The sequence below is a fragment of the Hemiscyllium ocellatum genome, chromosome 37, assembly GCF_020745735.1.
Source record: "Hemiscyllium ocellatum isolate sHemOce1 chromosome 37, sHemOce1.pat.X.cur, whole genome shotgun sequence".
NCBI lineage: Eukaryota > Metazoa > Chordata > Chondrichthyes > Orectolobiformes > Hemiscylliidae > Hemiscyllium > Hemiscyllium ocellatum.
This window is the reverse complement of record NC_083437.1, coordinates 18,608,139-18,635,374: the sequence shown is the minus strand read 5'-3', so window position 1 is coordinate 18,635,374 and position 27,236 is coordinate 18,608,139. Positions and strand designations below refer to the sequence as shown.

The following is a 27,236-nucleotide window of genomic DNA, read 5'->3' as shown; positions in this document are numbered from 1 at the left end:
CAACGAAATGTTCCAGGATATAGATGCTTCAGACAGGACAGGAAGGGAAGTAAAAGGGGGTGTGGAGTTGCATTGCTGGTCAGAGATGATATCACAGCTGTGCTAAAGGAGGACACTATGACGGTCATGGGTAGTGAGGCATTATGGGTGGAGCTGAGAAATAAGAAAGAGTGCAGTTATGCTGTTGGTGCTGTATTACAGGCCTCCCAACAGTGAGCGTGAGGTAGAAGAACAAATAGATAAATAGATTATGGAAAGATGTAGAAGCAATAGGGTAGTGGTGATGGGAGATTTTAATTTTCCCAACATTGACTGGGATACACTTAGTGTCAGAGGTCTAGTTGGGGTAGAATTTGTAAGAAGCGTCCAGGAGAGTTTTCTAGAGCAGTATGTCAATAGTCCAACGAGGGAAAGGGCCATATTGGACCCTGTACTGGAGAATGAGCCAGGAGGAGTGGTAGAAGTTGCAGTGGGGGATTTCTTTGGGAACAGTGATCACCATTCTGTAAGTTTTAGAATACTCGCAGATAAAGATGAGAGTGGTCCTAAGGGAAGAGTACTAAGCTGGGCCAAGACCAATTATATCAAATTTAGGCAGGAGCTCGGAAATGTGGATTGGACATAGCTATTTGAAGGGAAGTCCACATTTGATATGTGGGAGGCTTTCAAAGATAGGTTAATAATAGTGCAGGCATATCCCGTTGAAGGCAAAGGATAGGAAGGGCAAGATTCATGAACGTTGCATGACATGAGAAATTGTACTTGTAGTCAAGAGGAAAAGGAAAGCATACATAAGGTCTAGGCAGCTAAGAACAGAACGAGCCCTGGAGAAATATTGGAAGAGTAGGAAAAGTCTTAAATGAGGAATCAAGCGGGCTAAAAAGGGGTCATGAAATAGCTTTAGCAAGCAAAATTAAGGAGAATCCCAAAGCATTTTATTCTTATATAACAAGCAAGTGAATAACTAGAGCAAGGATTGGTTCACTAAAGGATAATGAAGGAAGGCTGCGTGTCGAACCTGAGAGATTCTGAATGATTACTTTGCATCAGTGTTCACTGAGGAGAGGAACATGATGAATCTTGAGATTAGAGATAGAAGTTTGGTTAGTCAGGATCACATTGACATAAGTAGGAAAGATGTGTTGGGTAGGCTAGAGGTTATTAAGGAGGACAAATCCCCAGCTCTGGACGGGATCTATCCCAGGTTGCTGAGGGAGGGGAGAGGGGAAACAGCTGGGGCCCTGACAGATTGCGGCATCTTTAAATATAGGTGAGGTGCCGGAGGACTGGAAGGTTGCTCATGTTGTCCCCCTGTACAAGAAGGGTAGTAGGGATATTCCGGGTAACTACAGACCAGTGAGCCCAATGTCGGTGGTGGGAAAGTTGCTGGAGAGGGTACTGAGAGATAGAATCTATATGTATTTAGAAAATAATGGGCTTATCAGTGATAGGCAACATGATTTTGTGAGGGGGGAGATCATGACTTACCAATTTAATTGAGTTCTTCGAGGAAGTGACCAAGTTCATAGATGAAGGAAGGGCTGTTGATGTCATATACATGGAATTTAGTAATGCGTTTGATAAGGTTCCCCATGGTAGACTTATGGAGAAAGTGAAGTCACATGGTGTGCAGGGTGTTCTAGCTAGGTGGATAAAGAACTGGTTGAGCAACAGGAGACAGAGAGTAGTAGTTGAAGGGAGTTTCTCGAAATGGAGAAAGGTGATCAGTGGTGTTCCATAGGGGTCAGTGTGGGGGCCACTATTGTTTGTAATATACATAAATGATCTGGAAGAGGGCACTGTTGGTATGATCAGCAAATTTGCAGATGACACGAAGATTGGTGGAGCAGCAGAAAGCATAAGGGACTGTCAAAGAATACAGGAGGATATAGATAGACTGGAGAGTTGGACAGAAAAGTGGCAGATGGATTTCAATCCAGACAAATGTGAGGTGATGCATTTAGGCAAGATTAATTCTAGAATGAATTATACAATGAACGCAAGAGCCTTGGGAAAAGTTGATGAGCAGAGAGATCTGGGAGTGCAGGTCCATTGTACCCTGAAGGTCGTTGCACAGGTGGATAGAGTAGTCAAGAAGGCATATAGTATGCTTGCCTTCATTGGATGGGGTATTGAGTATAAGAGCTGGCAAATCACGTTAAAATCGTACAAGACATTAGTTCAGCCGCATTTAGAATACTGTGTACAGTTCTGGTCACCACATTACTAAAAGAATATGGACGTTTTGGAGAGGGTGCAGAGAAGGTTTACAAGGATGTTGCCTGGTATGGAAGGTGCTAGCTATGAAGAGAGTTTGAGTAGGTTAGGTTTGTTTTCATGAGAAAAAAAAGGTGATTGAGGGGGGACCTGATTGAGGTTTACAAAATCATGAAAGGTATAGACGGGGTGGATAGAGACAAGCTTTTTCCCCAGGGCAAAGGATTCAATAACGAGAGGTCACGCTTTCAAGGTGAGGTGTGGAAAATTTAAGGGGGATACACATGGCAGGTCCTTCACACAGTGGGTGGTGGGTGTCTGGAACGTGTTGCCAGCAGAGGTGGTAGAGGCAGGCACGATAGATTCATTTAAGATGTGTCTAGACAGATGCATGAGTGGGTGGGGGCAGAGGGATACAGATGCTTAGGAACTGACTGACAGGTTTAGACAGTAAATTTGGATCGGCTCAGGCTTGGAGGGCTGAAGGGTCTGCTCCTGGGCTGTAAATTTTCTTTGTTCTCTATAATGCCTTGCCAGTTTGATTCAGCATCAGATCATTGCAATCATCATCCCTGTACTAAACGGATTTTTCAATGCACAACTAACTGTGAATGAAGGTGTCTCCTGCCTAGCCTCCCTAATGGCAAAATCAGAGACGGATGATGCAGCCAAATAAGCTGCATAGCTTTTACCAGCTGTAAAATTACAATAAGCAGGATAACAGCGTGTGGTAACAAGATTGCTCTCGCAAACAGCTGTTGCTGACACCACAGCTTTCTGCAATGCTATAAGTTTTAGTGATTTTGAGGCTACATTTAGTTGAATAGGTATTTTCAATCATCAGTACCTACAAAAAAAGTTTTTAAAATGTCTTTTCCAAATTTGTCCCTAAATGATTTGTTTGTTGTCAAAAAGGGGTCAAGTTAAATAATATACAAACTAAACTAATAAGCACAAAATTGAAATTATTAGACTGCTGAGATTAGGACAAATTTCATTGCAAGTTTGGTTTATTCACACACTCAACCTTAAAAATTCCTTGAAACCAGTTTTTTTTCTTGTTCCTTCCTTTCAATAAACATTTTATTTGATTGTATTGATTTATTAAATTGAGTGCATAAACTACAAACCTGGAGTTCAGGAAGAGGAATGTCCCCCAGCAAGTCACAGTCCACATCCCAGTAAATACTGAAATCCTCAATCTGTAGTCTCTTCTTCCGTATCGACTTCTCAATCTAGGAGGTTTTAAAAAAAAAGAGGTTGATTAAGTAAAGCAGCACCGATAATGCTGCAAGAAATCATGAGATATTTTTGTTAATTTTAACTGCTATTGACCATCTCCTTCTAGTGTCCTATTTCCGATTTCCACAAGACTCCTCAGTACTGTTTTGCAAAGTGCCACAAACACTGAACTTGCAAGAATGCATGATCTATCTTCTGCAAGATATATTGATCTATTTAAATATATTTAGTTCATGGTTTTGAATAATTACAAAAGGAAGTATATGATATGTCAGTTATCTGCTACAGGTAGTGAAATCTAACTTGTTATCAACCAATAACATACAGATAGGTCAAATTTTTGAGGGATGGGATTTTGGTGTTCTACATTATTACATATTTACATTATTACATATACAGACAACTGGATTGTCTGCTTCTGCAATAACTCTACAAACTGTACTTAGCAAACTTTATGGTGTCAATATGGGTGCACTGATATCAATTCTACATTAAATGTGCACAGATAACTGTTTTGCAATTTGCAAGTGACAGTTTAAATAAGGAGTCCTATCATTCACTTTGAACGCAAGAATGGGTGCAGTACAAACCTAGCCCAGTGCAAAACCATACTTCTCGTGTACCCAGTGGATCTATGAGATCTTTATAAATCTATCTTTCCTATCTGCTTTGCCCACCATAAAAAAAAACCTTGGAGAGGAGGTCAGGTGTTTTTTTTTGCATGGAATTCCAGAAGACATTTATTAAAGTCCCTAAAGGAAAAGCATGTGGAATTGAAGACAAATTATGGACCTGGTTAGGCAACTGGATAAGCAGCAATAGGCAGATTACGGATAATGTATAATTGTCCAGACTGACTAATGATGTTCTCCAAGGATGAATGTTGAGCCTCAACTCTTAACATCTGTTAACATCACAACATATTGGACAGATGACAAAAACATAGTTGGCATTGTAAGTAATAAACATGGAAGCATAAACAAACATTTGACAGATTAAATGCTTGACTAAAACTGCGGCAAATTAATTTTGATGCATGCAACAGCATGGTCACCCACTTTGGTCCTGAAAGGGAGTGGACAGACCACTGTCTAAATAATGAAAAGCTTGAAACCACAGGAGGACTAAAAGGAACTTAGGTGCATGTACATAAATCATTAAAATTAGATGGACAAGTGCAGAAAATAATTCAGGCAGCTAATGGATGCTGACCTTTCTATGAAGTAACTACTATGCTACAGATATACAAAGCTCCTGCTGACATATTGTGAGCAGTAAGCTCAACAGATTTGGATAGTTATATTCGGCTTGAGGGTAGAGCACTACAGATTACCAAAGTGGCAACTGAACTTGAACATTTAAATTATAAAGACAGTTTACACAAACTAGAGGTGCATCTCTTGGAACTTATATAGCTGTGATTTGATTGCAGCCTTCTGGATATTATTGGGAAATGATAAATAGAAAGAATCTTTTTTCCAATGCGTAGGAAATCTAACATTAGAAGGCAAAAAATTAAAAATTAAAACCAGCTCTTTCAATTTTCCAGCTGTTCGTTCAGAAGTGATGTTGGGAAATACTTTTACATGCAAATGACAGGAGTAATTTGGAACTCTTGTGCAAATAGCAATTAATGCCAAATTAGTTGCCGTTTAAATCTGAGAGGGGGGTCCACAGAATCCCTACAGTGTGGAATCAGGCCATTCAGCCCAACAAGACTACACCGACGCTCTGGAAAGCATCCCACCCAGACTCTCCCCCACTATCCTATTCGTGTAAGTTTGTATTTCCCATGAGTAATCCAGCTAACCTACACATCCCTGGACAATGGACAATTTAGCGTGGCCAATTCACCTGCCCTGCACATCTTTGGACTGTGGGAGAAAACCAGAGCACCCAGAGGAAACCCACACAGACACGGGAAGAATGCGCAAACTCCACACAGTCAGCCAAAGCTAAAATTTAACCAAAGTCCCTAGTGCTGTGGGGCAGCAGTGTTAACCACTGAGCCACCATGCACTCAGTTAACTGGATAGCTGGTCACATTCCTGGTGAAGGGCTTATGCCCGAATCATCGATTCCTCAAATCCTGCCTGACCCTCTGTGATTTTCCAGCAGCACACTCTGTACTCTGATCTCCAGCATCTGCAGTCCTCACTTTCTCTGGATGACTGGTTTGCAAAGCAGCGTGATACTAACAACGTGGGTTCAATTTCTGTACCAATGGAGGTTACAATGAACAACTCTCCTCTCACCTGAGGCATTTTGACCCTCAAATGAAACCATCACCAGTTAACTCTCTCTAATGACAGATCAGCCCAATGCTCCAGTAGGGCTTTACTGACTTTACCTTTTAAATCGGAGATTGATAAATTGTTGTTACACAAGTATGCTAACAGATATTAAGCAAAGGCAGGTACGTTGAAGTGTAGCAGTATAAGGTAGCAGCTCCCAAGACGTTTTCTAGAGCAATTATAATGAGCTATAAATGTTGACCTAGCATTAGGTTGCAGATCAAATATGAATTCAATGAATGGAAGAACAGTCTTGACAGGTTAAATACTCTACTCATGTTCATACATTGATAGAAGGTGTAAAGCACAACGCAACCTTTGAAACTGCTTGCTATCAAAAAGACAATATTATTTACAGTTGATTGCTTCTGCTTACTTCAACACTGCAGACATAACTCTTACAATTACTTATCTGGAAAGTGGTTAGTAGTTCTTCACACATAAGCGTGTGACTGGGTCCAATTGGTATATTGGATTAACACTGAATTCATTATTTGCAGCTATTTACTTTGAGTTGCTTTTACAGTTGAAAATTAGTAATCTCATTGCATAATTTTCACAAAGAACTGAAAAAAAACTTATGTAATTGAAATGAACTACCAAAACTGAAAATCTCAAACAAAAAGAGGCTGGATAGGCTGGGACATTTTTCCTCTGAAGTGTAGGAGACTGAGGGGTGACCTTATAGGAGCATAGATTAGATGATAGACAAAATCTTGCCCCATGGTAGGGGAATCTAAAACTAGAGGGCACAGATTTAAAGTGAGAAGGGAAAGATATAAAGAGTGCGGCGAGGCAATTTCTTCACGGGTAGGGGAAGGGAATAAAAGTGTCTGGAATGGGCTGCTAGGGGTAGTCGTGAAAGTGAATATAATTTCGGTATTTAAGATACATTTAGATAGGTACATAGATAGGATAGGCCAAAGATTGCCAAATGGGAGTAGTTTAATTAGGAAAACTGGGCAGTGTGGGCAAGTTCAGCCAAATGGGCCTGTTTCCATGCTGTAGACCTCTAGGATGGTAACTGTATTTATAGGAGTTAAATCCACTCAGATTTAACATTCGCCTACCAGGGGATGACCTGTGGCACACTTGGCTCACTGCACTTGAGCAAAGTTTGCAGATAACATAGTTCCTAGCATTGTTCCTTGACTAACATCACGTGAATAAATAAAAAGAAACACCAATATAAAAGCTGCCAATTCAGTGCCTTGCTGTTGAAACTTACCAACTCATCTTCTGCATTCTGCACAGACACACTCTTGATACAGATCCCAAATGCAAATGGATGGTCAGGATCAGTGCTGTCATCTTCAAAACGCATGTGAACATTTCGAACTTTCAGCTACAAGGGAAATAAATAACTCAAGCTCTTTTACTTTGCTTTTCAAGTCTAAAATCTTACTGTAGGTCGTCCTGGAATTATGCCTGCACAAGTTTCAACATATCAAAAGTTATTCATTATCTATAAAACGTTCATCTTGTTCCAGGAAGGTCAACCATATTACATAAAACCAAGTTTTTACTTACACTGCAGCAATAGTCAGATCAGATGGAAAGGTAGTAGTCACCCATCATTGAATCGCACTCAGAAATACGTTACCTATTTATTATGTTACTGTGCACAGTTTACATTTTTGCACAATAAGTACAAAATACATTTGAAGTCCACATGAGTAAAACACAGAAGTATCTGGGGTTTTAAAAGTGATTCCACTGAGTGGAACCAGACACTTGGCTCATAGATGCAATGACAAACATTAATTAGCTCAGTATGCCTAACACCCTTGACTTAAACTAAGCCTTCAGTAGCAGCATTATGTCTAACATTTAGAAGGCACTCCTATCTTGCAATTCATTATTTTCCCTCTCATATCAAAAAGGTACCACTTCTACGTTATAATTCTCTCAGGCATTAGCCACTTCCAGTAACACTATTAAGTGGCTGTCCTTCAAATTAACTTAAACAAATAGAAACTACTTCCAATATTTTGTTTGTGTCATGTGTAGACATTCACTTGCAAGGCCAAGCTTCCGAAGAAGTGAAACTAGATTTCATAAACAAAATATCTGGGGCAGTGATTGCCAGGTGAACATTGAATCGCTGTAGTTGAAGTAGACATCTGAAACAATAAGGAACTACACCATACCAAAATTTAGAAGCAATCAATTATTCTCATAGATAAATTATACAGAAGGCAACACTAAATCAGCATACTAGAGATAATTAACTCCCACAGCTTTATGAATGCACATATAGTTCAAAAAAGTTCATTAATCCCTTTAGATATATTTTATTATAATAATTGATTTGACTATATGGAGGATGTGGGTTTGGGACACCATGTTCCAGCCCATTGTTGAGTGAGAAAATTGTTGAAATTTCAACCTAGAGAATTGACAAATTGCTACAGTATACATCAGGATTTACTGACACTCAAAAATATTCCTCTAAGATGTGTGGTTGCAAGTATATTTTACAACTCAGTAAACAAAGTTTTTTCTGGTAGGCAGCCATTATAGTTAAAAGCTTTGATATTACTTGCATTGAAGAAATTTTCCAATGACATTGCACTGACAGGAAACTATTGTTAAACAGTGAAACAAAGATGCAACTCCTGAAACTAGAATTAAATTCACATCTGTACACTTCTGTTTTATTCACCCATCCCCTATTGAAACACAAAAAAACCTCCTCAAAGTACCGAGGAAAGCCCAGGTTAAATTTGTTCAAAATTTACTTGACCTAGCTATAACTTCTAAAAGTAGATAAAATACATGATATATTTTGTATGAGGCAACACAGCCAAGTCCAATCTTCTTTTCACTCAAAACCACACATAAAAATACAGCTATCTATACAAGAAACTGAGTACTGATTAAGAGTGGAAACAAGAGTTAGCTGAGGCCAATGACATTGAGTAAAAAGTGAGGTCTGCAGATGCTGGAGATCAGAGCTGAAAATGTGTTGCTGGTTAAAGCGCAGCAGGTCAGGCAGCATCCAGGGAATAGGAAATGCCCGAAACGTCGAATTTCCTGTTCCCTGGATGCTGCCTGACCTGCTGTGCTTTAACCAGCAACACATTTTCAGCGCCTAGTTTCAATTCATCCAAGATGAAAAAACTCCACACAGAACGATCTGACTCAGATTATGTCTCCTGCCACAATAAACTGCCAGGCAAAATCTAAAATTTAATAGATATGGTTGACTCATACACATTGATCAGGAACAGCGAAGTACGGTACTGCCCCTGCATAACATCCTTCATATTAAAAGAGATGCAATATTTCCAAAAGTCACCCACAGCAGAAGCAGTGTTCTGAATACAAGTTTTAACTTGTTTATATTCTTATTTAAAGCAAGGTCATTTTAAAGTATCATTTTTTAAACTCACCTCCACATTTTCCACAATCCTGGTTACCATGGAAGCAGTAGCCGAGTACCAATAAGATTCTCCTTTCTGCTGCTGGTTACTCTGAAATAAAATTCAATTGAGAATCTAAATAATTGAGTACACCATAACTCAAACAAAACAAACCTCTTTATGGCCCACAAGATGAGTGAGAAAAAAGTACACCTATCACAGCAAAGAGACAACAATAATTGAAGTTTCATTTCATTTCAGGTTGCCATTGGATTTGCTGGGTCTGTGCAATAGTCAGCTTTATATTGGAGATGTTTACTCTAACCCCATTTCCCTATTCTTTCCTCAATCATTTTAATAGTTATCCTAAAGTGTTTATCTAATTCTCTTTTAAATTTTCAGTTTCTAAAGCTCTTGGTGGTAATGCATAATAACTTCAAAATTATCTGACCACTCCCAATACATTTGCAATAATTATAGTTACTTAATGCTTCCCTGCGACCAATCATAGGATCATAGTTATACAGCATGAAAACAGACCCTTCGGTCCAACTAGACCTTGCCAACCATGTTCTCAAACTAATCTAGTCCCACTTGGTTGAGTTTGGCTCATATCCCTCCAAACATTTCTTATTCATTTGTTTATCCAAATGCCTTTTAAAAGTTGTAACTGTACCTGCCACTACACCACTTCCTCCAGCAGCTCATTCCACACATAAACCGCTCTATGTAAAATGGTTGCCTCTCATACTCCCTTAAAAATACACCCCTTCTTGACAGTTGCAGTCAATTCTCTACGACTTTCTGCAAGTAGGGGATTGCATTCTTAATAGGTTATTTATATTCTGAAAATAACACAATATGCCTTTCTACTACCTAGGTACATGCTCACACAGAGATTGCAACGGTTTACAAAGTACTGCTGCAATGGTATATAAAGTACAGCTTTCATATTTATGTGATGGCATTTTAGTTAGGCAAGTACAGTTAACTAGATATTGCCAGGTGTGGAAGGTTTGAGTTATAAAGGCTGGATAAGCTGGGACATTTTTCGCTGGAGTGGAGGAGGTTAAGGCGACCTTAAACAAGTTTATAAATAAAGAGGGTATAATTAGAGTTAATGGTAGTTGTCTTTTCCCTAGGATGGGGATTTCAAGATGAGCGAGTACAGTTTTAACGTGAGAGAAAGAGATTTAAAAAAAGATATGAGGCAATTTCTTTTACACAGAGGAATGAACTTCCTGAGGGAGTGGTGGATATGGATACAATTGAAATGTTTAAAAGACATCTGGACAAGTACATGAATAGGAAAGGTTTGGAGGGATATGGGCTAGGAGAAGGCAGGTGTGATGAGTTTAGTTTGGGATTAAATGTTCGGAATGGACTGGTTGAACAGACAGGTCTGTTTTTGTACTGTATGACTCTGACTCAAAGATCTGGAGTTTCATGCATCTGTCTCAGAACTGAGGCAGGCAAGCTTTAAAAATGAATGTGATTTCAAGATTCTTGCCCTCATTCCCATCATTGGCAATTTCAATTGCATGGGCTAAGAGTATAAGCAGTAAGCCCATACATAGCACAGCCAATCTTGTCAATTCCAATTCAGAGGGTCGAAAAGAGCATTCATCACACACTCACCCTTCCTCACCCAGCACTATTTTCAAGGAGTCAGGACCTTTCTGATGGCTCAGAGGGTAAAATCAGTCATATTTGGAAATGAACAAATTTGTCATATGGACCTTCTTTCTGAGCTGCACACACACATTGGATCAGTATGGGTCATTTACAAGTTAATCTAGTTTTTCCTTCTGCAGGGTGACATGGTTCATGGTGCATTGCACTTCAGGGGAGCTGTAATGCATGAGGAAGCTCGAATATGGAATCAGGAATATTTTAAAAATAAATGGCAGCAGTCAGGTCTTTGGCACCATGACTGGCTCTGCTGTAAAGCAGCATACGGCAAATTCCAAGAGAGCAATTTTGATAGGGGACTCTCTCCTCAGCTGCACAGAGATGCATTCCGATGGTTGCGAGCAAGATTCCAGGTTGCCTCCCTGATGCCAGGGTCAAGGATGTCTCAGAGTGGTTCTAGCAATTTCTCAAAGAGAAGCCTGAGCAGCCAGATGTTTTGCACACATTGGTACAAATGATATAGTTCGAAAAAGGGATGATGTCCTGCAGAGTGAATATAAGGAGTTAGACAAGTGGTTAAAAAGCAGGATCTCAAAGGTCATAATCTCTGGATTTCTCCTGCTGCCACATGCTATTGAGAGTAGGAATATGAGGCTATAGCAAGTGAATGCACAACTGAAGACCTACTGCAAGAGAGAGGGATTCAGATTTTTGAAACATTGGGATCTCTTCTGGGGCAGAGGTGCCACGTACAAGTGGGACAGGTTGCACTTGAATTGGAAGGGAACCAATATCCTGGTGGGGAGATCGGGCAGAGCTACCCAGGAGGGTTTAAACTAATCAGCAAGGGGGTGGCACCCTAAACCATACTGAGACAAAACAGATAGTTGAGACTAATACAGAAGATAGCAAGTTAAATAGATAAGCATGATTAGACTTGTATGCAATACTCCAAATGTGGCCTCACCAATGTCTTGTACAGCTGTTGTAGGATGTCCAACCTCCTGCAACTCAATGCTCTGAACAACAAAGGCAAGCATGCCAAACGCTTTCCTCACCACTCTGTCTACCTGTGACACCACTTTCAATGAACAATATAGCTGCACCACAAGGTCTCTGTTCGACAACATTCCCCAGGGCCCTACCATTAACTAAGTAAGTCGTGCCCTAGTTTGTCTTATCAAAAGGTAATACTTCACATTTATCTGAAATAAATTTGTTGGTCCACTGGCCCAGTAGATAAATATCCCATAGTACTCTTAGGTAACCTTCACTGTCTATTACACCACCGGTTTTAACGTATTTCGCAAACTTATTAACCATGCCTCCGAAATTCTCATCCAAATAAATTGCATAAATAACGAACACAAATGGACCCAGCACCAATCCTTGTGGCATAGCGTTGATCACATGCCTTTAGTCGGAACAACCACCTACCTGGATCCCATGTGATTAAGCTATACTAACCAGTATACTGTGCAAGACCTTGTTGAAGACCTTGCTAAAGTCTATTTAGGCAATCACTACTGCTCTGTCTTCATCTATTTTCTTGATTACGTCTTCAAAAAACTGAAATTTGAGGGACACAAGGTTCCATGCACAAAGCCATGATGACTATCTGTTATTAGTCCCTGCCTTTCCAAATGCATGTAGATAGTATCTCAGAATCCCCTCCACCAACTTACCCACCACCGACATTAGGTTTACTGGTCTCTAGTTCCTTGGCTTTTCCTTGCAGCCTTTATTAAATAATGGCACAACATCAGCCACCCTCCACTGTTCTTGCACCACACCGGGGCTCCACAATTTCTCCCCTATCTTCCTGGGCTACACTTGATCAGGTCCCAGGGACTCATCAAATTTGATGTGTTTTATTACCTCCATCACCTCCTCTTCTGTAATGTGGACTCTTTTCAAGATTTGGTTTCTCTCCGTTCTCTAGCTTCCATGTCATTCTCCACAGTTAATACTGATGAACGGATCTCATCCTTTTCCTATGGCTCCATACATAGATGACCTCATTGATCTTTAAGGGGCCCTGTTCTCTCAAGATGCTTGTAGAATCTCTTTGAATTCTGCTTTACTTTATGTGCCAAAGCTGTCTCATGTTCCCTTTTTGCCCTCGATGTCCTTAAGTGTACTCCTACACCCCAATATTCCAAAGGATTCATTTGATGCCAATTGCTTATACATAATATAATTCTCCTTTTTTTCTTCTTGACTGGGGCCTCAATACCTCCAGTCATCCAGTGTTCCCTAGTCCTGCCAACCTTGCTCTTCACCCTAATGGAACATACTGGTTTCACCAGTCTATAAAAATAATATTTAAAGATTTAATTTTTCAAAAGCTTTTAATCTCGACTTGGCCATTCCTTTCATATAATGCTTTTCGTTAGCTTATTAAATTTTCATCATAATATATGCTTTACAACAGACAATTATACAGAATGCTAAAACCAATATATGCAATGTAAAAATTTTACTCTGTTCAATTACATGATTTCACTGTGGATTCTATAAAGTAAGATTTACATGAATACAAGGATTTTATGATGACAGAGATTTGAAATAAATCATTAAGTTTCCTCTTGCACTTTAATTTGGACACAAAAGCTTTGAAGTTCCAGCCTATGAAGATTATAGCATGGGCACATTATAATTGTAAATGCTTAGCAGAAGCTTTAACCCATCTAAGTGTTTAAAGTGGTAGATAGCACGACAATCAAGTGGATAACTTTATCCAGGATGGTGTTGAACCTTTGTAGTGTTGTTGGAGCTCCACTCACCAAATAGAAAGCATTACATCACTCTTATGACTTATACCTTAGAGATGGTGGACAGACTTTGAGGAATCAGTAAGGTAAGTCACTCACGAATTCCCAGCCATTACAAAGCTTAGCTCAGCTAAGAAACGAGCTTTCTCAGGAATGTTCAAATACACCCGAGGACACAAAGCCTAAAGCATTAGCTAACTGGATGAGCACTGGCAGGAAGAGATCAGAGACTCTTCATCTTCATTTTAGGCATTAGGCCTCACACATGAAAATACAAAAAACAGGGAATTTACCAAGATACACAATAATATTTATTTCCCCCAAAAGGATTTGTAAAGAAAATGCTAAAGTAAATACTCAGTATTGGAATCAATACATTAATATCAAATTGCATACCAAAGCCAAATGCAGCAGTCAAACATTTAATGAGTTGAACATTAAGTTAGGCTTCACATGAAAACTCATCAGCCTTGGAGGGCACCTGCACAGAAAAAGAGCTCCTTATATTGCAATTCAAGTTAAGTGACTTTAAATTACATCTATCTGGCACCAACCTTCCATTTAGCCTCCAGAGCATCCAGCAATGCACTCTTTCTTTTGCTATCCAGTGATCGTTCCACTTCTTCATCAAACTCAGACTGCTTAACTGGTGCACCAATCAGATGGAGTCGAGAGATGGATATTACCCATGGTTCCACATGAGGCCGGTAGAACGGGATCTGCAATGTTATCTTCCCAATAAAACCTGAAAAGTCGTGTACATTCTTTATACATGAATCTTTTTTTCAATTTATTCCAGCTACATCGTGGTTCCTTGCAAAACAAGTATATATCTTCACCTATAAAATCGAAAACTGGATCTGGGTAAATCAGTGTCCTCAGTAAAAAGCTTCAGGGAGTGTTCATCTCTAAAGGGGTAGCAGGAAAGCACTCAATAGCATTCTCACTGACTTTACCTTAGAAGCAATATTAATTTTTTTCACCTCTAAATTAGAAGATGCCATAAAGACAAAGGTAAAACCTTATCTATAATACAGATAGTCACGGACAATCCCAGCAGTGTAAATTCTACATTGACAAAGATAGTGACTGGAAAAAGGTCAGCAAATCTACTTACCTGCTTTCACCTCAAAAGGTAAATCCAATTCTTTGAGGGCATCTTTCTTCAGAGGGAGGTTTTCTAATTCAACAGCTCCTGCATGGAAGCAAAAATATGGTTCTGGATCAGTGGTGCTGGAAGAGCACTGCAGTTCAAGCAGCATCCAAAGTGCAGCGAAATCGACGTTTCGGGCAAAATATGGTACCATTTTTAACGCCACTTTGATTGTGCTTGTTAAGAGAGGTGTGTGAATTTTGTCCGCAGCAAGCACTTGCAAGTCAAATACACATTGGTTGGTACAAATCTACTCTTTTGGAATATCTTGCATATTCCATTTTCAAAGCTCTCTTTTCTTTGCCCTAAAAAAATCCCTCCAATTTCACACTGAGAACAGTAGACCCACAACATTACATATTTCTATTACTTACAAGGTAAATTTAGGCTGTGAATTGATTAGAAAAAAAGTTACAAGCTTCAGTCTCATTTGGATATTCAAGTTCAGAGTCACAAGTAATTTCCCTTTGGGACAGCCCACCCCACAATTTCTATGATCCAAACTTTTATTTCTGATACCTAGTTAAACGATTGAGAGATTCGGTCGTCAAACAATCAGGTCTATTATTGTGAGTACTGGATGTTGTGACCTTGAACATGCTGTTAGATGCACTTTGGTGTGAGGGGCTAACTAACTGCACCAGAAAACTGGTTTAGCCTAATTGCCTTCTAGTAAAACTTAGGGAGATAAGACTTTGCAGGATTCATAGGTCCACAGCATGGAAAAAAAGCCTTTGGACCCATTGAGTCTGCAGCAATCAAAAACAAGGACCTAAAGTAGCCATTTGATCCTGCTTTGCCATCAATTAGATTATGACTGATTTGACTGTGGCCTTAACACCACTTTCCCATCTTCCTACATAACTCTTAATTCCTCCATTGATCAAGAATTAAGTAATGTAGCCTTGAATAAATCCAACCATTTTTATTTCACAGCTTTCTGGGGACAGACCATCTGAGAGAAAACAAAACTTCTCTTCTCCATTTGAGATGGAAAACACTTTATTGTTAAACTGGGCTCCTTTGGTTCTTGTCTCCATCACAACAGGAAACATTCTGCTAGCATCCACCCTCAGATCCTTGTGCTTTGATAAGATCATCTCTAATTCTTCTCAATTCTAATAGGTATAACCTCAACTGGTCAATCTTTCTGCTTAAAATAAGCAGTCCATTCAGGAATGAGTTTTCTATTGCAATGACATTTTTAACATCTAGAACACAGAACATTACAGCACAATGCCCTCAATGCTGCACCAACCTGTGGAACCAATCTGAATCTCATCTATCTTGCATATTCCATTTTCATCCATATGTTTACCCAATGACCATTTAAATGCCCTTAAAGTTGGCAAATCTATTACTGTCACAGACAGTGTGTTCCAGCACCCTTACTACTTTCAGAGTAAAGTATCTACATCTGACATCATTTCTATATCTATCACCCCTCAATTTAAAGCTATGTCCCCTCATGCTAGCCATCACCATCCAAGGAAAAAGGCTGTCACTGTCCACTCTAGCTAGTCCTCTGATTATCTTGTATGTCTCAATTAAGTCGGATGGATTTAAACTAATTTAGCGGGGGATGGGAACCTAAACTGTAGTTCGAGTATATAGGAGGTTGAAAGTAGTGAGGTCAGAAATAAGGCTTCCAGGTCGCAAGAAGGCACCAGCAAGCAAGAAGTTAGTTTGAAGTGGGTCTACTGCAACGTCAGGAACATCCGGAATAAGGTGGTGAACTTGCAACATGGGTTGGTATCTGGGATTCTGATGTTGTGGCCATTTCGGAGACATGGATAGAGCAGGGATAGGAATGGTTGTTGTAGGTTCCGGGACTCAGATGTTTCAGCAAGAAAAGTGAAAAAGGTTTGGGGTGGGGGTGCATTGTTAGTCAAGGACAGTATTCGTTTGAAGCCTCGTCCACTGAAGTAGTATGGGCTGAGGTTAGAAACAGGAAAGGAAAAACAACTCCCAGCAGGGTGACTTCTAAGATAGTCTTCCGAATAGTTCCAGACATGTAGACAAAAGGATAGCAAAGATAATTCTGGATAGGAGTGAGAGTAACAGGGTAGTTGTTATAGGGGCTTTAACTTTTCAAATATTGACTGGGAATACTATAGTTTGAATGCTTTAGATGGGCCAGTTTTTGTGCAATGTATACAGGATGGTTTCCTGACAGGCAAGATTTAGGATGCATAGGATAGGGAAGGAAACTGCAGGAGTTGGGCACAAGTGAAATGTGGAGCATATTCAAGGAACAGCTACTGCGTATCCTTGACAAGTATGCACCTGTCAGAAAGGGAGAAAGTGGTCGAGTGAGGGAGCTACGGCTTACAAAAGAAGTTGAATCGTTTGACCAGAGGAAAAAGGCGGCTTATGTTTGGATGAGACGTGAAGGCTCAGTGAGGGCACTTGAGAGTTACAAGTTGGCCTGGAAGGATCCAAAGAGAGAGCTAAGGGCCAGGATATGCTTTCCTTTATTGGTCAGAGTATTGAGTACAGGAGTTAGGAGGTCATGTTGTGGCTGTACAAGACATTGGTTAGACCACTTTTGGAATATTGCATGCAAATCTAGTCTTCTTCCTATTAGAAGGATATTGTGAAATTTGAAAGGGTTCAGAAAAGATTTACAAGGATGTTTCTAGGGTTGGAGGATGTGAGCTATAGGGAGATGTTGAATAGGCTGGGACTGTTTTCCCTGGAGCGTCGGAGGCTGAGGAGTGACCTTATAGAGGTTTATAAAAACATGAAGGGCATGGATAGGATAAATAGACAAAGTTTTTTCCCTGGAGTGGGGGAGTCCAGAACTAGTGGGCCTAGGTTTAGGGTGAGAGGGGAAAGATATAAAAGATACCTGAAGGGCAATTTTTTCATGCAGAGGGTGGTGTGTGTATGGAATGAGCTGTCAGAGGAAGTGGTGGAGGCTAGTACGATTGCAACATTTAAAAGGCATCCGGATGGGTATATGAATAGAAAGGGTTTAGAAGGATATCGGCTGGATGTTGGCAGGTGGGACTAGATTGGTTTGGGATATCTGATCCGCATGGACGAGTTGGACCGAAGAGTCTGTTTCCATGCTGTACATTGCAATGACTCTATGAGAAGTTGTTGGCAGGTATAAGTGCATAACAACATGGCAGAGAGCTCCAAAGCGGTGAGCTTAAAAACTAGGCTTATTTAACAAAGGCCACAACAAAAAAGAAACATACTTGACATACTCAAGTTAATGCACTATGACATATCAATGCTGTATGTAATATTCTGCATCCATTCTGTAAGTACCCCTTCTGGACAACATTAATAGAGTTTATCCATAAGCATGAACTGTAATGTTTCGAGGTTCAAAATACTCTCTTCACACACAAGAGTTCAATCCTGAAATGCGCTTTCAATCTCAGTGTCTACATCACAAAGACCACTGACTTTCAATTCTGCCATGTTGTTCACCTCCACACTTTCTTAGCTTGCTGACTACTGAAAACCTCATACATACTTTGAATATGCCAAGGCACTGCTTGGCAATCTTGTATCTTTCATAAACTTCAACTCATTCAAATGTCTGCTACCCTAATCATTTCCTAGAATATGCCCTTTTTGTCCTTATTGATCTACATTATCTCCCTGTTTCCCAAGGCCTCAAATATAAAATTGTTTAAATCTCTTCACAACTCAAACCACCATAGCTCTACATTATCAGCTTCAGTCTAAAACCTTGCCTCAATGTAACTCTTTCTCAGACTGTGGCAGCCTCCTTCCTTTGCTCCAACATTGCTGGCCGTTTTGTCAGCTGTTTCAAACTCTCCTCTTTGGCTCCTGTGAGAATTTCCTTACAAGTCATCTCTTTGACTAAACCTTTGGTTAAACCTCGTAAAATCCCACTCACACCAGAAAATTCAAACAGCACATATGACACAAACATTAGATGCCATGACAGATCAAAACAATCAATCAATCAATTTCCCTCTCTCACAGAAAGAGGAAAAACACAAATCCTTCAACTCAGCCAGCATGGCAGAGCTTGAGACACAGCACATTACATCATTACAATGGTAGATTAAAAATTAGGTTATGCCTCAGTATCAAGAAATGACCATATTGACGAGACAGAATCTTACCATCTCCCCCCTTGACTTGCAATGGCACTAACAGCACTGAATCCTCACAGTGTTGACATTGACCAGAAACTTAACTGGACTAGAATTATGAATATAGTGAGTTCAAAAGCATGTCAAGTGGCAGGGAGTTCCACAAACAAGACTAGAAGGTTGAAGGCAGCAGATGCATGGGAACCTACAAATTCCCTTTCATGCTGCACATCATCCTGGTTTACATTGCTACTTCTTCCTTGTTATGTGGTTACAATTCCCCTTCTAACAGCACTGTGAGTGCAACTACAACACATGAACAGTAATGGAGAAAGTGTGGACTGCAGATGCTAGAGATCAGAGTCAAGACTGTGGTGCTGGAAAAGCACTGCAGGTCAGTCAGCATCCAAGGAGTAGAAGAATCAACTTTTCAGGCATAAGCCCTTCATTCCTGATGAAGGGCTTATGCCTGAAAAGTCGATTTTCCTGCTCCTCAGATGCTGCCTGACCTACTGTGCTTTTCCAGCGCCACACTCTTGACATGGACCATAATGGCTGCTGATGTCGTCATTAAACAAATTTTAGTATATTGTTACTAATACACCATTGAAAAAGGATGTGCTTAAACTAACATACACAATTCAAGAGTCTACGTCATTCTTAATTTATAACCTCAAAATGCTCTCACCATAAGCAACAGTTGGGAACCAGCAGGATTTCATCCCTGTATTGTACGGCTTATAATAGTCTTCACAGATAAATGAATTTGGAGGGAATAATTTTATTGTTGCACATTTCAGTGCTACTCAGCTCAAATGGGAGTGGGAAGTCAATTTTATACTAAGGTGTGAGGTAGTATTATCACTGGATTAGCAATCCAGAGACTGAGGTAATGTTTTGAAGATCTAGGTTTGACAAATGGGGGAATTTGTATTCAATAAAAAATTTGAATTAAAAGTTTTAACAGTAACCATAAAGTGATTGTTCTAATCTCGAAGGACTGCTGTTCATACTTGGTCTGGCCTACATGACTCCAAATCCAATTTGGATGCCTCTCAACTATCCTCAGAAATGCCACTCAAGTTGTATCAAACTGCTAGAAAATGTCAGAAGAGAAATGACAGAATACACCACCTGGCATGAACAACAGCAAAGTCTTCCTTTGGTTACTGCCAAAATTGAGAGAGTTGTATCATAAAATAGTCAAGCAACAATCTGGATGGTCATATTCAGAGAATCATAGCTTACACACAATGTCCCAAATAATACTATCACTATGCATAGATACATTCTGCCTTATTGGCAGGACAGACCAAATAGAGGTGTGACAGCACAGTGATATACAGTCAGTCCAGCATAATCCTCAACACCGGTACCCTGCTCAGCCTTCTACTATACTCATTATACACTAGCGACTATGGTCAAATTTCGCCCCGACTCCAGTTACAAATTTGCTGATGACACTGTTTTGGGATGGATCTCAAACAACGACATGACAGAAAACAGAAAGAAATTGAGTGCTTAGCAGCTTGCTGTAAAGACAACAATCTCTCAATCAATATCAGCAAAACAAAAGAGCTGGTCATTGACTTCAGGAAGTGGAGTGGAGGGGCATGCCCTGTTTATATTAATGGTGTTGAGGTGGAGATAGTTGACAGTGTCAAGTTCTTGGGAATGATGATCACTAACAATATGTCCTCAAACACCCATGTTAACGCAATGGTCAAGAAAGCACAACAACATCTCTACTTCCGCAGAAGGCTTACAAAATTCGACATATCCACAAGGACGTTTACCAATTTTCATACATGCACCATAGAAAACATCCTATCTGGGTGAATCACAACATGATTTGGCAACTGCTCTTCCCAAGACTGCAAGAAACTACATAGAGTAGTGAACACAGCCCAGATCATCATACAAACCTGCCTTCCTACCACTGACACCATCTATACTACCAATGCCGCAAGAAAGCAACCAACATAATCAAAGGGCCCTCCCACCTGATTATACTCTCTTCCACCCTCTTCCATTGAGATATAGAAGTTTGCGTACACAAACAAATTCAAGAACAGCTTCTTCTCGCTGTTGCTAAGACTTCTGAATGGACCTCTCAAATGTTAAACTTAATGCTAATCTCGCTCTGTGCACCTCCTCTGCAGCTGGAACACTGTATTCTTTGCTCTGTTCGACTGCCCTAATGCACTTTGTGTGGTATGAACTGCCTATACTACACACAAAACAAAATCTTTCAATTTCCTAGGTACATGTGGCAATAATAAATCAAATCAAAAATAGAGGTTTTGTCCTGGGAATCCTCAACATTGACTGCAGATTTCTCAGGTCAAACACAAATAAAGAAACCTCTTGCTGATTTCCACACATTCTACCCCTTCCTCTCCCTCTCCAGTGCCCCCCCCCCACCCCCCCAAATCAGTATTCCATGGTGTTGATCACCATTTGGAGGAATCACTGAAGTTGGCAAGGGGGTAGAATTACATTGGATGGGGAGCTTCAATGTTTATAAACAAAAGCGGCAATGTTGTACCAGTACTGAAGCGCACAGTTGCTAGAATGGGTCTGCAGCAAATGATAGAACCAACGACACGGAAAACATACTTGACCTCAGCTTCCTGCTAAGATGCTTCTGTCCATGACAATACCTGTATGGATGACCACACTGCACAGTCCTGGAGGATAGCGTGGCATGCTATGTGGCACTATCACCACATTAAGTTAAAAAAACTTACCAATTCAAGACCGGACGCCCATGAGGCACCATTTGTCATCAGCGGCAGCAGAATTGAAATCTGATGCAATCTACAAGCTGGCCCAGCTATCCTCCACTCTACTATTACCATCAAGTCAAGGTGAACCCTGGTTTGATGAAAATTGCAGGAAGGTGTGCTAGGAGCAGTCAGGCATAAGGCATCAACCTGACAAAGCTGCAACAGAGAACTACTAATGTGCCAAAAAGTATAAGTAGCAAGCGAAAAATAGGTTTAAGAAATTGCATAAACAATACATCTAAGCACTGGAGTCCAACTACACATAGTCACAAATTGATGATAGATAATTAAGCAACTCAGTTTAAGGGGACACTACACAAATATCTCATCTTCAATGATGGGAATTCAATTCATCAGTCCAAACAATAAGCCTGAAGCATTTACAACAATCTTAAGTCAGAAGTGCTGAGTGAATGATCCATCTTGGGTTCCTCTGAAGGTCCTAGAAACACAAATCCTAGCCTTCAGCCAATTTAATTCACCTAATATTATATCAAAACATAGTTGAAGGCACTGGATTCTACAAAGGCTTATGGGTCTTGACCTATAATCTGGCAACAGTACTCAATATTTGTCCTCCTAAAAATTGCTGTGCCATTAGCCAAACTGTTTCAGAACAACCACAACACTGGCATCTACCCAACAATTTGGAAAATTGTCTAGCTAAGTTTTATACACAAAAGGCAGGACAAATCCAACACAGCCAATTACTGCCTATCAATCTACTCTCGATAATCAGTAAAGTGAGGGAGCAAGTCATCAGTAGTGCTATCAACACATATCGATGTTCAGTTTGGGTTCCACCAGGGTCACGCAGTTCCTGACGCAATCACGGCCTTGGCTCAAACATGGGCAAACAAGCTGAATTTCAGAGGTGAGGTGAGAGTGACTACCTCTTATAGTGACAACAGCCCTAGAAAAACTAGAGTTAATGGGAATCATGAGGAAAGCTTTCCACTCATTGGAGTCATATCTAGCACAAAGGACAAAGATTGCCCTTAATGTCAGAAGTTGGCATGTTCACTGATGATTGCACAAAGTTCAGTATCATTCGCGACTCCTCAGTTACTGAAGCCAGCTATGTTCAAATGCTGCAAGTTCTGGACAATATCCAGGTTTGGGCTGAAAAAGTAATGTTTCCACCATACAAGTACGAGGCAATGACAATATCCAACAGAAAATCTGACCATCCCCGTTTAACATTTAATGGTAATACCATTGCTGAATACCCCACTATCAACATCCTGGAGGTTACCCTGACCAGAAGTTGAACTGGACTAGCCATAAAAATAGTGAGGCTGCAAAAGCAGGTCAGAAGGTTGGGAATACTGCAGCAAATGACTCACTTCTTGGCTCCCCAAAAGCCGACCGCCATCTACAAGCCAACAGAGGAATGTGGTAGAATACTCACCACTTGCCTGGATACGACTTTAAACAATACCTCAAGAAATTCAATGCCATTCACAACAAAGTAATCCACTTGAATGACACATCTATAAACATTCCACCACCAACCCTCCGAAACCCCGACACAACTGACAAGCAGTAACACAAGTATGTGCCAGTTATGAGATACATTGCAGAAATTCACCAAGGCTCTGAGACAGCATGTTCTGAACCCACAACAGCTAGAAGGGCAGGAATTGCTTAGGAATACTGTTGCCTGCAAGTTCCTCTCCAAACCATTCACCATCCATACTTGTAAATACGTTGCTGTACTTTCAACATGACTGTACCAATACTCCTGCAACTCCCTCCCTAATAAAAGCTCCTTCCCTCACCTACACCAAGTGAACTGGAGCAATATATGAAAGCAGCTCATCACATCATGTTAATTGCAACTAGAGATGGCCAATAAATGCCAGGGCTGAAAATGTGTTGCTGGAAAAGTGCAACAGGTCAGGCAGCATCCAAGGAACAGGAAATTCGACGTTTCGGGCATAAGCCCTTCTTCAGGATTCCTGAAGAAGGGCTTATGCCCAAAACGTCGAATTTCCTGTTCCGTGGATGCTGCCTGACCTGCTGCGCTTTTCCAGCAACACATTTTCAGCTCTGATCTCCAGCATCTGCAGAACTCACTTTCTCCTCAATAAATGCCAGGCCAAAGTAAACAAACAGGAGGTTGGAAAAATACAACTTGTCAGGCAGCATCAAACGCCTGGTTTGCTGCGTTCTTCCAGGCTCCTGTTTGTTTACTTTGGATTCCAGTATCTGAAGTTTTTTTGTCTTTAAATAAATGTCAGGGCAGCCAGTGATAGCCACATTCCATAAATTAATTTTTAAAAACTTCTTCTTAAAATCTAACTTGACAATACAAATATTTCCATCACAGAAGCATATGCACAATTATTTATATAACAGCTTGAACCAGTGGACCCATCTCAACCCAAATCACTGCATGGTCACTTTGTTGTTAGGTGTCTACTCTGACAGCCAATGCACCCCAAAACGATTTCAGACCGCTTCCCCGCTTAACACGCTGAAAATTAAGATTAGTGAAATATCGAGCAGGAACAGCTAACAATCAAATTTTAATTTTTAGCAAAAGTTTTAAAAAGGGATAGGAAATTGAAAGTGCACGTGCTCCTTCACCCGAATAAGATTATTCTTTTGGGTAACCGAAAGTAAAACCGTCACGAGAACAGGGGCCGACTTTGTCACTGAAGAAAATACATTGGCAGGAGCATCTCTGCTCAGAAAAGCAGGCAGACCGAGCAGTAGATTCTTCGGCCAATGGTCAAAGTTATAAACATCACAGTGACCTCCCTCCATCACAACTGTCCTGAAGACCTTCTAGAAATTACTGCGTTAGCACTGATTACAGTCTATATACACCACAACACAGCACCTGGCCGTGTGACAGGTTAACACTGGTTCAAGCAGCTGATCTTCTTTAGTACCTTTCATCAGGGCTATGGAGAGCTGGTCTGTGTTGAGGTTATTTACATATTTGCCAATGTAAGTGTTGAGGACCCAGGCTGCCAGTCCCTCCAGCATGGTTAGGTTGGGCCGGGGGCGAGGAGGGGGTTTCGGATTCAAGGTGAGATGGTTGCTTTGCTCGATATACGTCTGTGTCTCCCTCTCACGCCAGCGCTAGGCTCGGCCTCAGGCTCCTGCAGGCGGACAGACGTACGGCGTTGCTAAGGCCACATTCGGCGACCACACCAGGCCTACTGCGCACGCTCTGACACTGACCCAGCAACAGGAGAGCTGAGCATGCGCACTCTGCCACCTCCTCCACCAGGAGAGTCCGTCGTCCGCTTGAACTTGCCTCCTACAGCGACCCCAAGCGGCACCTGTGTGCCTCACAGCCGCATTCCCTGTTAAAGAGAGGGGAAATTTTACTGCAGATATTGAAGAGTCATCTCGACTCGAGATGTTAGCTTGCTCTCTCTTCACGGATGCTGCCTGATCCGCTGTGATTTCCAGCATTTTTTTCCCGGCCTGTTAAAAGGAACTGCTGGACGGTGGCCATCTTTGTAAAGGTTGGCGGATCGTCATTCCGACGGCCGGCGACCATCTTTGTAAAGGAGAACGATGGTCGAATGGGCAGACGGCGACCACCTTTGTAAAGGTGAGTCTCTGTTTACAGCAGGGCTTGGTACTTATTTAGGCCAGATGGGTCACTTAGTGAACTCAATAAAGTATAATACTGCAAATGCAATACTTGAGAAAGTACTGGAAAAACCTGGGAAATTTCGAAGTCATATCAGCGTCGAAATGTTAATTTTTATTTTTTTTATCAAATGGTGCCAGAGCTGTTGACTTCCTGCAGCACTTTCTGTTTTTTTTATTAAAGTATGAACTCAACATGTCAACATATGATCTGTGGACCATAAAATAAAACAGGGTGCAGGGAACATTTTGTTTTTATTCTGTCTCTTAAGTAGTTGTACTTTTTTCAACAAATTGTGAATTATGAAAAAAATCTTTAATTAATTTCCAGAAATATGTTATAAATTATAATTGTTTATGATGGATATTTTCTAATCAACATCGTACGACATGGAGGCAACTAGGCAGCAGGTTACCTTCGATCTGGTAATGGGTACTGAGGTAGGTTTAATAAATGACTATAGTACAATATCCCCTTGGAAGGAATGATCATAACATGAAATAATTTAATGTTCAGTTTTACAGACCCATTAGATCAAACGAGAAAGGAGCAGAATTAGGCCACTTGGCCCATTCAATTATGGCTGCTGTGTTTCTCAACACCTGCATTCTCCTGCCTCCTCCCTGTAACTCTTGATCCTGTTACCAGTCAAGAGAGTGAGAAACATAGGTCGAAGACAATTGTGTTTAACTTGAATAAAGGGAATTACTGTGAAATGAGCGTAGTATTGGCTGAAGTGAACTGGGGATGGAAAGATTAATAGGAATGACAGTAAGCAAGCAATGGCAGATTAAGCCCAACCTTATGGGCATTTAAATGATCATTGGATAGGCATACGGATGAGAATGGAATAGTGTAGGTTAGATGGACTTCAAATTAGCTTCATAAGTCAGTGCAACATTAAGGGCCAAAGGACCTGTACTGAGCTGTTATGTTCTATTTAAGGATTCCTGCCTCTCAGAATAAACATATAACCCAGTAAGGAGGAAAGATTCTAAGAAAGGAATGAACCAACCATGGCTAACCAAGGAAGTTAAGTTTCTGTCTAACAAAAGACAGAAGATAAATTGCAAGGGCAAACTAACGAGGAATATAAAAATTGACAAAAGAGTTTCTTTATATATGTTAAAAGAAAAAGCAAGGTCAAAGTGAACATAGACCCCTTATAAAATTAATCTGGGGAGACGGTTATGGGGAGCAAACAAATGGCAAAGGTTGTAAAGATATTCCGCATCAGTCTTTATGGTGGAAGACACTTTAAACATTTCAATAATAATAAAAATATGGGTGAGGACTTAAGTACCATCATCATCACTTGAGAATTATTAGTATTAATGGGGCTGAAAGCAGATAAGTCTCCTGGCCCTGATGGCTTGTATCCTAGGATCCTAAAAGAAGTTGCTACAGAGATAGTGGATGTATTGGTTTTAATTTTTCAAAATCCTTTGATTCTGGAGAAGTACCAGAAATTTGGAAAACTGCCAGTGTGACACATCCAGCCTATTCCTGTTCCTATTTCTTATGGTTTTAAAACCTGTCCGGAGATGTTATTGTAAACCTCCAGGGCAGGTAGGACTTGAATGCGGACCTCCTAAGTCAGATGTAGCAACACAATCATTGCACCAGTTGTTTTTTTTTGTATTTTTTAAATTAGATTCCCTACAGTGTGGAAACAGGCCCTTTGGCCCAACCAGTCCACATCGACCCTCCGAAGAGTAACCCACCCAGACCTATTTCCCTCTGACTAATGCACCTAACACTATGGGCAATTTATCATGGCCAACTCATCTGACCTGCACATCTTTGTGACTGTGGGAAGAAACCATGACAATTGACACTCCACCCTTAAATAACTCTCAATAAACCAATTGTTCATCTGTCGATCCATCCAGTTAGGCAAATCACGATGACTGGACTCAAATATAAGAACAGATGTTATAAATCTGAAATATAACTGAAAAACTCAAGAAATACTCAACAGTTCTGGCAACAAGAGAAGATTAAAGCAGATTTAACATTTCTGATGAAAGTTTCTTGACTTGAAGCATTAATTGTCTCACTGTCCACAGATG

The 27,236-nt window shown here is 40.5% G+C and overlaps 1 protein-coding gene across 5 annotated transcripts in view; it reads right to left on the bottom strand.

Annotated features, from left to right (window-relative positions):
• Positions 1–24,700, bottom strand: part of vps13d (vacuolar protein sorting 13 homolog D) — a 296,748-nt gene extending 272,048 nt beyond the window's left edge. For 4 of the 5 annotated variants that reach the window (XM_060852296.1, XM_060852292.1, XM_060852293.1 and 1 more), the window contains exons 1-6: positions 24,449–24,700; positions 14,642–14,719; positions 14,079–14,269; positions 9,149–9,229; positions 6,982–7,098; positions 3,348–3,452 (exon numbers count right to left, since the gene is read on the bottom strand). In XM_060852296.1, the coding sequence (XP_060708279.1) occupies positions 3,348–3,452; positions 6,982–7,098; positions 9,149–9,229; positions 14,079–14,269; positions 14,642–14,719; positions 24,449–24,545 (669 nt within the window). In that variant the 5' untranslated portion in view covers positions 24,546–24,700. The remainder of the gene's footprint in view (positions 1–3,347; positions 3,453–6,981; positions 7,099–9,148; positions 9,230–14,078; positions 14,270–14,641; positions 14,720–24,448) is intronic. The other variant, XM_060852294.1, reaches the window with a different exon arrangement.
• Positions 24,701–27,236: the final 2,536 nt, after the last annotated feature.